Source organism: Hemitrygon akajei, chromosome 29 (assembly GCF_048418815.1).
Source record: "Hemitrygon akajei chromosome 29, sHemAka1.3, whole genome shotgun sequence".
NCBI classification, from domain to species: domain Eukaryota; kingdom Metazoa; phylum Chordata; class Chondrichthyes; order Myliobatiformes; family Dasyatidae; genus Hemitrygon; species Hemitrygon akajei.
In genome coordinates this window covers 40,592,923-40,606,274 of record NC_133152.1, presented here as the reverse complement: position 1 = coordinate 40,606,274, position 13,352 = coordinate 40,592,923, and the positions used below count along the sequence as shown (strand labels likewise).

General features: G+C 45.0%; 1 protein-coding gene across 8 annotated transcripts in view; it reads right to left on the bottom strand.

Moving 5' to 3' along the window:
* Nucleotides 1-13,352, bottom strand: part of casz1 (castor zinc finger 1) — a 524,871-nt gene that overhangs the window by 115,065 nt on the left and 396,454 nt on the right. For all 8 annotated transcript variants that reach the window (XM_073032178.1, XM_073032184.1, XM_073032182.1 and 5 more), the window contains 3 exons: nucleotides 12,069-12,110; nucleotides 8,596-8,631; nucleotides 5,363-5,434 (listed from right to left, as the gene is read on the bottom strand). In XM_073032178.1, coding sequence (XP_072888279.1) covers nucleotides 5,363-5,434; nucleotides 8,596-8,631; nucleotides 12,069-12,110 — 150 coding nt within the window. The remainder of the gene's footprint in view (nucleotides 1-5,362; nucleotides 5,435-8,595; nucleotides 8,632-12,068; nucleotides 12,111-13,352) is intronic.

The following is a 13,352-nucleotide window of genomic DNA, read 5'->3' as shown; positions in this document are numbered from 1 at the left end:
TGCTGGTGTTGCTCATTGTCCCTGTACCTCACTGTGCCTGTGCACAGGACAATAAACTCAAATTTGATTCCATCCACCATGGCTTGATTGGTCGTCCATCATATCTCACGATGACAGATTTGTGCAGGTCATCGTGAGATGGCACGAACTGCACAAAGAAACCCGTGTGGAGAGCTTTTAAAGTGGAAACCGGGCAGTTCCCCTCGCTCGACCTCAGGAGTCCCGGTCCAGAGGCATGAGTAGTTGTCACAACTGGGGCCTTCCTTGGTCGCACTGGATAACCACGGCCACTTCCTGTGCCTGATCATGCCCTTTGCTCTCTTTGTGAAGCGTTGTGGAACCGCCTTCTTGGCCGTTGGATCCCACTGTTGATCTCATCTGCCTCGTCTGCCAGAGGTAACTTTGCAAGCTAGGACGGGGCATGTACCAATCTCAAGGGGGTATGAGGCCTGCCCTCACTTGACTTTGCCCGTCTCTCAAAGCCCTGTACCAGTGTGTGGCTGCTGTCACCTGTACCAGCTACCCATAAACCCAATCAACTTCCAGAGCTTCTCCTTGCAGGCAGAGGGGATTAGTTTATTTGGCATTTGATGACTAATTCAATTCGTTCAGCACAACACTGTGGGCTGAAGGGCCTGTTCCTGTGCTGTACTAAGTTCTATGTTCTCCTCCCATTCCGAAACTCCAACGCCCAGTGACAAGCATCTGCAGGAGGTTAAACTTAGGTTGGCATGTTTAAAATTACAATAAAATTTGTGGAAGCTGCTGGGGTATCCGGTTCCAGTCCTGGGCCCTCTTGCCTCAGAGTAACAAATATCTCAAAGCGACACTTGCAAAGAAACTGCTTGTTTATCCCCTACTCTAGGTACTCTGGCCGTCAAATTGAAGTATTTCTGGTGTTTCCTTGCCAGAACATTCTGTGAGAGCAGAGGGTGGAAATGGACTCTCCGTGCACCCAGAGTGACTGCGTACTGAGGATGATGATTGTCAAAACCCCTTCAATTATAATGAAAAATACACAAATAAACATTTGGATTGGTGCTGCCAAAAGTACCATCTGCCAAGTCAGTGAAATCCACAGGAAAACGCAAATGGAGAGGGTTTTTTTTTTCAAAATGGAGATTATCCCATGGTTGCTTTTTAGTGTAAGCACTGCTGAGTTCATTTACCTAATTGAATACAGGAGCTTCTGCATTTCAGTCACATTAAACGGATTTTAAAAAAACCTACATGAAACACAGTTCTTGTTTTATGATAGCATTGGCCTCTGGACAATTTCATTTCCACTGCATCAGTCTAATTGGCTGATTATATTCTCTGACAATTAAATATTAATGATGTAATGACACAGTGATTGCTGAAGATATCAAATGACTGCGAAACAGGCATTTTGATATCTGTTTTGAAATCTACTTGTATAAAGTTGCAGAAAATTACTTGAATAAGTTTTGACTGGAAGGGGAAACAGTGCACACTATCATCTTGATGAAGGGATGGAATCTTATTTCCGTGTTGAAAATGAAGACTCAATGGCCACTTTATTAGGTATGCCTCTACACCTGCTGGTGCAAATATCTAAACCGCCAATCATATGGCAGCAACTCAATGCATAAAAGCATGCAGACATGGTCAAGAGGTTCAGTTGTTGTTCAGACCAAACATCAGATTAGGGATGAAATGGGATCTAAGCGACTTTGATTGCTGGTGCTAGATGGGGTGGCTTGAGTATCTCAGAAATTGCTGATTTCCTGGGGTTTTCATGTACAACAGTGTTTAGGGTTTACAGGGAATGGTGTGAAAAACAAAAAAAAACATACAGAGGGTGGCAGTTCTCTGGGCAAAAATGCCTGATTAATAAGAGAAGTCAGAGGAGAATGGGCAGACTGGTTGAGGCTGACAGGAAGATGACAGTAACTCAAATAACCACACGTTACAACAGTGGCGTGCAGAAGAGCATCTCTGAACACAGAACATGTTGAACCTTGAAGTGGACGGGTTTCAACAGCAGAAGACCACGAAGAGTTTTGCACAGTACTGTAGTAATTTTATGTATTTCACTGTACTGCTACCGCCAAAAAAAACAAATTTCATGATGTATGTGAGTGATGATAAACCTGATTCTGATATAGGTCTCCACTGTGGACTGAGAGTGGGGTAGGGGGCAGGGAGAGGGGAATCATAGAAACATAGAAAACCTACAGCACCATACAGAACCTTCGGCCCACAAAGTTGTGCCGAACATGTCCCTACCTTAGAAATTACTAGGCTTACCCATAGCCCTCTATTTTACTAAGCTCCATGTACCTACCTAAAAGCCTCTTAAAAGACCCTATCGTATCCGCCTCCACTACCATTGCCGGCAGCCCATTCCACGCACTCACCACTCTATGAGTAAAAAACTTACCCCCGAGATCTCCTCTGTACCTACTCCCCAGCACCTTAAACCTGTGTCCTCTTGTGGCAACCATTTCAGCCCTGGGAAAAAACCTCTGACTAACCACACGATTCATGGTTGGAAAAAGGGCAAAGGGAGAGGGGAGGGAACAGGAAGAACCAGAGAGGTAGTGTCTAATGATCAATAAAACAATTGTTTGGATTTAAATGACCTTGCCTGGTATCTCAGGACTGGGTGTCTCTGCACCTGCACCAACCCCACCCCCGGCTTTCCTTCTCTACAACCTCCAGCAGCGTCACCTTTGCCAGTCCCATCATCCTTTGCTCCCGCCAGCTTTACAAACTCGCTCTCCGGTCCATGTTGATGAATAGAGCACTGTGCAAAAATCAGGCACCTGAGGGACATACATGCGCCTAAGACTTCTGCACTGTCCTGTACACTCACTGGCCACTTCATTAGGTACAGTAGGTACCTAATACTATGGCTACTTAGTGTAGATGTAATACGCACAAAATGCCAGAGGAACTCAGCAGGCCAGGCAGTAGAGTCAATGGAAAAGAGTAAACAGTTGACCGTTTCAGGCCGAGACATCGACTGTTCACTCTCTTCCATAGGAGCTGCCTGGCCTGCTGAGTTCCTCCAGCATTTTGTGCGTGTTGCTTGGATTTCCAGCATCTGCAGATCTTCTCTTTCGTGTGACTTAATGTAGATGCCTCATCAAATTAGAAACCATTTTCCCAAGGCTGGATCATGAAAACATTGCAACATCAGACCCACAGAGCCAACATTTGGCCCCTGTCTGAGTGCTTTCAGTAAGGAGGCTGAAACAGAATCCCAGCTTATCTCTCACCAGTCCAACTGCTCACGCGGAGATGTTTAGAGAAATATTCTGCATTATGCTGAGCAATTATCAAAACAGAGGGTTTGGCAGATGCAAGGACGACCTTGTTAGAAATTCCTTAATTAAATCTCTGTCCTAAATAGCATCAGCTCCTGGAATTTTTTTGCAGGCTACTGTTTCTGTTTACAGCAAATATTTAGCTAAATTTGCATCAAGAGCACATTTCTCTGCCTGCAAGGTCTTAACCCTGAAATAAATACAGCAGGCAGATCTGATATGAAAATACGGCACTTCCGTCAATTGCACAGGTTACAGACACAGGGAAATGATTCTTTCCTCTTCACCCTTGCCACACAGCGAGTGACTCACTGTCGAGAAATCACTTTGAATAAGGGCAATTAGTCTGAGGGACAGGAAGGCTGAGGGATTTAGGGAAAGCAGAGCTGAGGTAGCTGAGGCTGGGGTGGTGGTGGGGGGGGAGGGGTGCGGCACGGTCTGCAGAGGGGGTTTGTAAGTTCTCCCTGTGAGCACCTGGGTGCTCCAGATTCCTGTCACTTTCCAAAAAAAATGCACGGTTAGGGTAAGTTACACGACGGCAGAAGTGCGGCGGTGCACGTGGCCTGCTCCCAGCGTGATCCCCACTGATTCGAGTTGACGCAAATAACACTTCATTGAACGTGCGACAAATAAGGCCTATCGCTCGTCAGCCACGATTCCACTGCGCTGCGGAGCGAACTTGACGGGCTTTCTCCTGCTCCCATCCCTCACAGAAGCATGGGATCCTGACTTTGAGTGGTCGCTGTGCGGAAAAGGCAACAGGAAGTGGGGGGTGTGGCGCAGGCGGAGCCTCCCCGCCACTGAGCGCATCTACAAGGCGTGCTTCCACAAGAAAGCAGACTCCATCATTAAGGACCCCCCACCATCCAGGCTCTCTTCTCACTGCTACCATCCAGAAAGGGGGTACCTTTGATCTCACACCACCAAAACTCAAAGTATTTTTTTAATCAAAGTACACATGCGTCACTATTTGCAACCCTGAGATTCATTCTCTTGTGGGCATACCCAATAACTCAACAGAATAGTAACTATAAGGTGCAAACCGTTCCTTTTTCTCCTTGACTAAATTCATCAGCTCTCTGGCCATCCTCAAATGAGTGGTTGATGGTGAGCACGATTCGGTGGGCTGGAAGGCCTACTGTATCTCTCCATTTCCATCAGGGGCACAACGCTCTCCACCATCAAGGAATCTTTAAGAGAAGATGCTTCCAGAAAGCAGTGTAGGATCCTTTCCACTGGTACGTGCCCGCTTCTCATTACTAACATCAGGGAGGAAGTACACGAGCATCCGGACGCTCACCGCACAATTGCAGGAGACTTCAATCATGTTATTGTTGTGTGTTTTAATGCTTATTTATTCCGTATGCCCACTGCGTTTTTTTAATGCTGCATCTGATCCAGGGCAACAGTTATTTTGTTCTCCTTGACACTCGTGTGCTGAAGAATGACAAGGAACCATCTGGAATCGGTCAACACTTTAGGAACAACTTCTTCTCCTCTGCCATCAGGTTTCCGAACGGCCCACGAACACTGTCTCACTGTTCCTCTTCTGCGCCATTTAATTTTTTTAATTGCAACTTATAGCGATTTATTTATGTCTTGCACTGTACTGCTGCCACAAAACAACCAGTTCCACAACATACAGCACCGTGCAAAAATCTTAGGCACATATACATAGCTCGGGTGCCCAAGACTTTTGCACAGTGCTGTATGTCAGTGCTGATAAACATGATTCTGATTTCTAACCAGGGATTTCTTACTGACAGACTTGAAGGTTTGAGGACAATTTTGTGCTGTGGACTGGCCCTCACCAGCAACTACAATATATCCCTTTGCGTGGGTGCCTCCATGTGTGACAGGTGACAAGAGGCTGGTTCAACTCCACAAGCAATGGGGCAATGCCCAACCACCCTGCACTCCCACCAAGATTCCAATCTCAACTCCTCACATCGGTATACCAAACGCAAATTACCAAGCAATTCTGAAATGCAGCGAACACAGAACCATCGAATCAGGTTCGGTTTTCTTAAACAAGGTTTTCCAAGTAAAATGTAGTGAAATTTGCATACCTGGCAATGTACTTCTGGTAAATATTTACATCATCGGGCAGAGCACCTGGCTTGTCTGAGGACAATCCATTCCTAGTTTTTGTGAAGGCAAAGTAAATAAAAAATTAAATTTGAATTAGTTTTGCATTTAAAAATAAGTATATAACCTGCCAAAACACATCTGAGAGTTTATTTCATGGATTGTCTTCCTGCCTCACGGTTTACAACATGTGACAGTTTCTTAGATGTTCTACTGTCCAAGTATTGAAACATCACATTAATTATAGATTCACAACAGGAAGATTATAAAAACAATTGACATCAAGTTTTAACCCTTTGATAACTCACATCAGCTAAGTTAGAACAATGCCACAGACCACCCAGGGTATTGTTCGCTCGCTATGTGCCGTGGGTGATCATGGTCTTTCTATAACCATGATTGTTCTTGGCAAATTTTTCTACAGAAGTGGTTTACCATTGCCTTCTTCTGGGCAGTGTCTTCACAAGACGGGTGACCCCCAGCCATTATCAATACTCTTTACTCTGCCACTCAAGCATAAATGGGGTAAATGCAAGCAGGTATCTCCCGTCGAGGTAGGGTGAGACTAGAATTAGAGGTCATGGGTTAAGGGTGAAGGGTGAAATGTTTAAGGGGAACATGAGGAGGAACTTCTCCACTCAGAGGGTGGTGAGAGTGTGGAACAAGCCACCAGTGGAAGTGGTGGATGCAGGCTGGATTTCAGCACCGAAGAGATATTTGGATCGGTACGTGGATGGAAGGGTAAGGAGGGTGCAGGTCAGCGGGATTAGGAAGCACATTAGTTCAGCATGGACTAGATGGGCTAAAGGGCCTATTTCTGTGCTGTACTGTTTGATGCTTCTACTATTAAACTGTTGTGGCGACCCACTTCCCAGCGCACTCGAACCGGCTCACAAAGTGGCGCGCGCCGGCATTGAGGCCGGTCCCAAAGAGGGCGCCAAGTCTGCTTCACCAGCAAGGGGAAAAGCCCGCGCGCGGGACGGGACTGTGAATACGCGCCCCCTACAGCATTCCCGCCCGGGGAGGGCGGGATCAGGAAGGCTTTAAAGCGAGGCCGCGAAGTTTGAATAAATCTCCTTTGTAACTGCAGCTCACCGACTGTGTGTCGTTATTTCAGCGCTGTGTGTAGCACACCGCTACACTGTAACTTTAGGAGATCTAGGCCTCATATGGAGCCAGTGATCATTAATGGAGAATGTGTGGAGCAGGTTAAGACCTACAAGTATCTGGGAGTACAGTTAGACGAGAAGCTAGACTGGACTGCCAACACAGATGCCTTGTGCAGGAAGGCACAGAGTCGACTGTACTTCCTTAGAAGGTTGGCGTCATTCAATGTCTGTAGTGAGATGCTGAAGATGTTCTATAGGTCAGTTGTGGAGAGCGCCCTCTTCTTTGTGGTGGCGTGTTGGGGAGGAAGCATTAAGAAGAGGGATGCCTCACGTCTTAATAAGCTGGTAAGGAAGGCGGGCTCTGTCGTGGGCAAAGTACTGGAGGGTTTAACATCGGTAGCTGAGCGAAGGGCGCTGAGTAGGCTACGGTCAATTATGGATAACTCTGAACATCCTCTACATAGCACCATCCAGAGACAGAGAAGCAGTTTCAGCGACAGGTTACTGTCGATGCAATGCTCCTCAGACAGGATGAAGAGGTCAATACTCCCCAATGCCATTAGGCTTTACAATTCAACCGCCAGGACTTAAGAACTTTTTAAAAGCTATTATTAATGCTTTTTGAGATAGTGATTTAGATGCATATCATATTTTTTACTGAGTTAAGTATTGTATGTAATTAGTTTTGCTACAACAAGTGTATGGGACATTGGAAAAAAGTTGAATTTCCCCATGGGGATGAATAAAGTATCTATCTATCTATCTATCTAACTGTTTTGGTGTATCTTAAAGTAACACCCCTCCACTACTCCCCCAGAACTGTCAAACTGAAGCTAGCGAATATCTGCACATCCCTGCTAGAACATAGTACAGCTTCACCTTGTTCACCTCTGGCACTAACACATTTTGTACACCTCTCGTACATAGAGAACTCTTGTTCATGTCTAGTGCATCTCTAGCAAAAAAAAGGGAATGTTAAAGCCAAATCACAAAACACATTGCACGCAATTCACCGAGTAGATACACTCAGTGGCCTCCTTATTAGGTACACCAGTACATCTGCCCCTTAACGCAAATATCTAATCAGCTGATCACGTGGCAGCATCTCAATGCATAAAAGCAAGCTGACATGGTCAAGAGGTTCAGTTGCTGTTCAGACCAAACATCAGAATGGGGCAGAAATGAGATCTAAGTGACTTTGACTGTGGAACGATTGTTGGTGCCAGATGGGGTGGTTTGAGTATCTCAGAAAGTGCTGATCTCTTGGGATTTTCATTCACAACAGTGTCTAGAGTTTATAGTGAAAAGCAAAAAAAAAAATCCAGTGAGAGGCAGTTCTATGGGTGAAATCACCTTGTTAATGAGAGAGATCAGGGGAGAAGGGCCAGACTGGTTCAAGCTGACAGGGAGCTGACAGTAATTCAAACATCCATGTGTTACAACAGTGGTGTGCAGAAGAGCATCGCTGAACGCACAACACATCAAACCTTGAAGTGGACGGGCTACAGCAGCAGAAGACCCTGAACATGCACACAGTGCCCACTGTATTAGCTCCAAGGAGGTACTTAATAAAAAAGTGACTGAGCATATACATGACAGTACCTCTTTGATGCATCCCAAATTTGCTTTGCATTTAGTTCTCACTATATGTAATTCTCACTAGTTAGTGCAATGTTTTAAACTGATTCATTCTGAACTGCACAGCTGGGAGTAGAGGAGAAAGGAGTTTCCTCTTTAATACAAGCACAGCGATACCAGAACTATATGCAAATTTTCTACACTGAGCAGAGGAAATATTCTACACTTTTCAAGTATTTTGTTGGAATTACCAAACCATAATTTATTTGAAACCACTCTCCAAGTGTTCAAATATTTTCATTTGATTAAAAATATTCAGGTTTCATTTTCCCTCCTTTGGATTCAGTGTACACTGTGAAATGTCTAGTGTGTGATGTTACCCTGGGATTGATGAAGCTCTTCTTCGGTGGTTATTACTATTAGTCAACAATTAGTTTCTGATCGAATTAGAGCCCTCAGTGCCTTAACCAACTGGTTACTGAGGGACTGGTACTGTATAGGACCATTCCATTCCCAAAGACACTCACCGATTCACTGTAGACACGTTTGAACTCGACAACCTTCTGTGGAGAAAGAAATGCACAGAGATGAGTCTTCCAAACTTCGATTATGTATTTCTCTTTCTGTCTTTGTTTCCCTCACATTTTCCCAGTTCAATTAGTATTCCTAAGAAAAGGACTTCCCTTGTGATAGGGTCCAAAGCGACTGTCAGCCTTAAACATCAGGTTCTTGAACCAGAGATGACTCTCCTATGCTCACCCATTATCAGGGACCTCCACCACCCAGGCCATGCTCTCTTCTCGTTGCTGCCATCAGGAAGAAGGTACAGGAGCCTCAGGACCCAAACCACCAGGTTCAGGAACAGTTATTACCCCTCAACCATCAGGTTCTTGAACCAAAGGGGATAACTTCACTCAACTTCACCATTCGGACATTAAGGTGTTCTCACAACCTATGAACTCACTTTCAAGGACTCATCGTCTCATGTTCTCGAAATTTATTGCTTATTTATTATTACTATTTTCTTTTTGCATTTGCAGAGTTTGTTGTCTTTTGCACACTGGTTGGTTGTCAGTGTTGTGTGTGGTGTTTCTTTGTATTTGCTGTGATTACCCACTATAAAAATAATCTCAGGGTTGTATATAGTGACATATATGTATTTTGATAATAAATTTACCTTGAACTTTGAAAAGATCTCGAGGGGGATTGGGAATTCATTTTTCATAGGGTTTAATTGTAGTAGGGAATACAGAGCTGATATGATCTCATAATAGGGAGTTGGATAAGCTAAGGGGAAGTACAACTGGGGACAGTGGAAAGAGATGTAATGAACCAAATGGCCTCCATTCTGTCATCTCCTGCTCCTGGAGCACAAAAGGCAATTTAAGAGAGTGGTTTTAGTGATGCCGTCCCTCACTGTGTCCTGGTTGGGCCCATTTTCCACAGCCTTCTGGTACTGGCTATTCTCCTGACAGTGGAGTCAGGCTGCTCCAGAGGAACAGGCCCAAGGAGTGCCCAGGCCTACAATGCAATGAGGAATCAGAAGAGGCAGGGTGTCGGGACAAGAGGTGAGGGTCAGGATGGTTCTGCTTGCTGCTCTGCGACATTTACTCCACTCTCTCTGTGGCTGAGGCTGTGGGGCCCAGTCTGGCTGCATGCCTGAGGACTCACTTTCATTCTAAATGCTATTTGCTTACTTTTATTGTTTGCACAATTTGTGTCTCTCTTTCTCTCTGCACATTGGGTGTTCGTCATTTTTTTAATGGGTTATTCTGGGTTTCTTGTTTTGTGGTCGTCTGTAAAGAGACGAGCCTCAAGGTTGTACAATGTATACATACTTCAATAATAAATCTACCTTGAATTTTGAGTCTCTCAGTGCATTTGGGAATAGGAAAACTACCTCAGTTTCTTTTTCTTTCTCAGGGACCCAATGAGAACTCAGATAATCATAGTAACAGAATAGGCCCTTTGGCCTACATCCCCAGCATTGATCCTGATTTTTTAAAATATTCTCTCCACATTTCCATTGACTCCCCAAGCTTCTATCCCTCATCTACAGAAGAGTGGCAATTTACAGTGGCCAATTAACCTACCAACCCACACATCTTCACGATGTGGGAGGAAACTGGAGTATCCGGAGGAAATCCGGCCTAGCGTACAAAATCCATCCAGACAGCACCGGAGGTCAGGATCGAACCCAGGCCTCTGGCCCACCGAGACACTGTCTCTATTGGCTGTGTCACCCTTTATTTGATACCTGCGAGCTCTACCCTCAAACCCTCCACCAAAATGAACCCTCCTTCCATCCACTTCCTGTTCACCATAGCTCCCGGAGAGTCAGGGATTTATGGATGCAGCAGAGGCAGGGACAAACACAATACTTAAAAGGTATTTTATGTTTAATGCAACGTTCAAAAGTTGGGCAGGTGCCTGGATTAGAAAAATTGGGAAGGACAAGGACACGGGACTAGATTTCTGAGTTGGGCAGAATAGCCATGTGGTCACAGGAAAAACTTGCAGACTCCACACAGTCAGCATTAAACCCATATAATTGGATCAGTCCCTCTGTTAGCTGGACCCTTGTGCCACCCAGGGTCCTCAGGCTGGTACAACAGGCAAGGGGCGAGTTTCTCTGTAAGTCAGGGCCTCATCCTGGACTCTGGACCTTGGACTTTAAGGCCCAAGTTTCTTCTGCTCTGCGGTGAAGACTCATTTCTCTTACAGAGGCTGAGTGCTCATCTTCACAAACTGGCAACAGCGAAGCCAGCGCACGAATTGAAAAGGAGCACGTGGTGCAGACATTGTGGACAGAAAGCCCTTCTGTGGTAACACACACAAAACTCTGGAGGGCCTCAGGAGGTCAGGCAGCATCTATGAAGAGGGGTAAACAGTCGACATCAGAAACGTTGACTGTTTATACCTCTCACTGGATGTTATGTTTAAACCTTACAATTAATCCTAAGGTGCACAAACTATATTTTATTCAATTGAAGCAAAACATCTCTCGTTTATTCATAGTACAAAATGCAATAATAATTATTTTAAACCGAAACCAACTGCATTGTCAGCAATTTAGTTTCTTTTGAAATTATAAATACACTGAGTGGCCACTTTATTAGGTACACCTGCTCGTTAATGCAAATATCTAACCAGCCAATCATGTGGCAGCAACTCAATGCATAAAAGCACGCAGACACGGTCAAGAGGATAAGTTGTTGTTCAGACCAAACATCAGAATGGGGAAGAAATGTGATCTAAGTGACTCTGACCACGGATTGATTGTTGGTACCACATGGGGTGGGATGAGTATCTCAGAATCTGCTGATCTCCAGGGAATTTCATGCAAGATAGTCTCTTGAATTCTCAGAGAATGGTGCAAAAAACAAAAAGTTCTGTGGCCGAAAATGCCTTGTTAATGAGGGAGGTCAGAGGAGAATGGCCGGACTGGTTCAGGCTGACAGGAAGGTGACAGTAACTCGAATAACCACACGTTACAACAGCGGTGTGCAGAAGAGCGTCTCTGAACGCACGACACGTCGAACCTTGAAGAAGATGGACTACAGCAGCAGAAGACCACTCCTGTACCTAATGAAGTGGCCACTGAGTGTATGTGAACTGACGGCCAGAGGAAATAAAACCTTGCACAGTTCCAGGGACGTGAAGGGTAAAATCCTAACTCAATGTCAACGAGACAGAGCAGGTGTCCAAATGTGTGCCTTCTCAACCTTCATATTAAACATACCCACCTTTAAAAAATAAAAGTTAAAAAATATACCCTTGCACGTTTTATAAAGCTAAAAAGGACAGTGATTAGTTGAAGAGTTAAACTCATTACAATAATTTTTCTTAAGCTGAATTACCACAATCGTAAAATGCAATTACAGTAATGGACTGCTGCTAGGAAAGGTCATGAACACTTTGAAGGACTCAATTCCTTAAACAATTACAGTTAGAGCTGCAGGACTCTGGCTGAGAGAGGTTTAGAAAGTAGAATACATACCCAACGGAGTCATCCACTAACGGGTCCCCTTTGGAAAGCCGGCTGCGTGAGAAATTTAAAATTAAGTTAATAACGCTTTCGCTTGGCACATCTGTTGGTCAGTTAATGCAGGATAACTTGACAGTCAACTGCCGCAGATCCAAGGTAACGCAGGCCTGAAGAGCTAATTCAGGGAAAGATGAAAGCACCTGCCACATCTCAGCTCGAACACACACTCACCAAACGGGGGAGGAACCTGGCAGGTCAGGCAGCATCTTTGGAGGAGAATAAACAGTCGACATTTCAGGCCAAGACCTTTTGTCAGGACTGGAAAGGAAGTGGGGTGGGGGGGGGGGGAGGAGATGGCAGAATAGGTAGGTGGAGGGGAGGGGAAGCAGTACAAGCTCACAGGTGACAGGTGAGCACAGGTGAGGTCAGGTGAAGTCAGGTGAGGAGGAAGGCAGTTGGGTGCCGGGAGGTGGAGGGGATGAAGTAAGAAACTGGGAGGTGATAGGTATAAAAGGTAAAGGGTGAAAAAGAAGGGAAAGATGGAATTAAGAGAGGCTTCAGAGGGAGATGATAGGCAGGTGAGGAGAAGGGAAGGAAGGAATGGGGAAGAAAATAACCAGAAGTTAGAGAAATCGATGCTCATGCCATCAAGTTGGAGGTCAGCCAAGACGGAATATGAGGTGTTGCTCCTCCAATCTAACCAAACAACTTAACCCAATTCAACTGCTGCATCTCCTCAAGAGTATGAACTCCGATCTAAAGCAGAGACAGATGAAGCTCTCCCTACTCTGGATAAGCCTGAATGTTTAAATTCAAGGACCCACAGAGGCAAGTGTGACTCTTTGTAAAGCATCATTCTTCTTAGCATGGGTCCTAGCATCTGAAAGTTGGTTGCAACTTTACAAAAACTGTTGAGCCTACACTTGCAGTATAGTGTGGCCACCACATTATAGAAAGGACGTAACTGCAGAGGAGATTCATTGTGATGTCGCCTGGATTGGAGGACATCAGTGATGGGGACACACAGATTAGGCTGGGCTTGGTTTCCCTGGAGTGAAGGAAGCCGAGGGGTGACCTAACAGAGGCAAATAAAATTATATGTGGCATTGATAAGATAAAAAATCAGAATTCTTTCCCTGTGGTCGTGGTATCAAAAACACTAAGCTGCAGGTTCACAATGAGAGGGATTTGAAGGATTTTTTTTTTTAAAACACAGAGAATCGTTGTGATGTGGAACTTGCTACCAGACAAGGGGTTAGAATCAGATACAACCACTCTGTTTAACTGACACTCAGA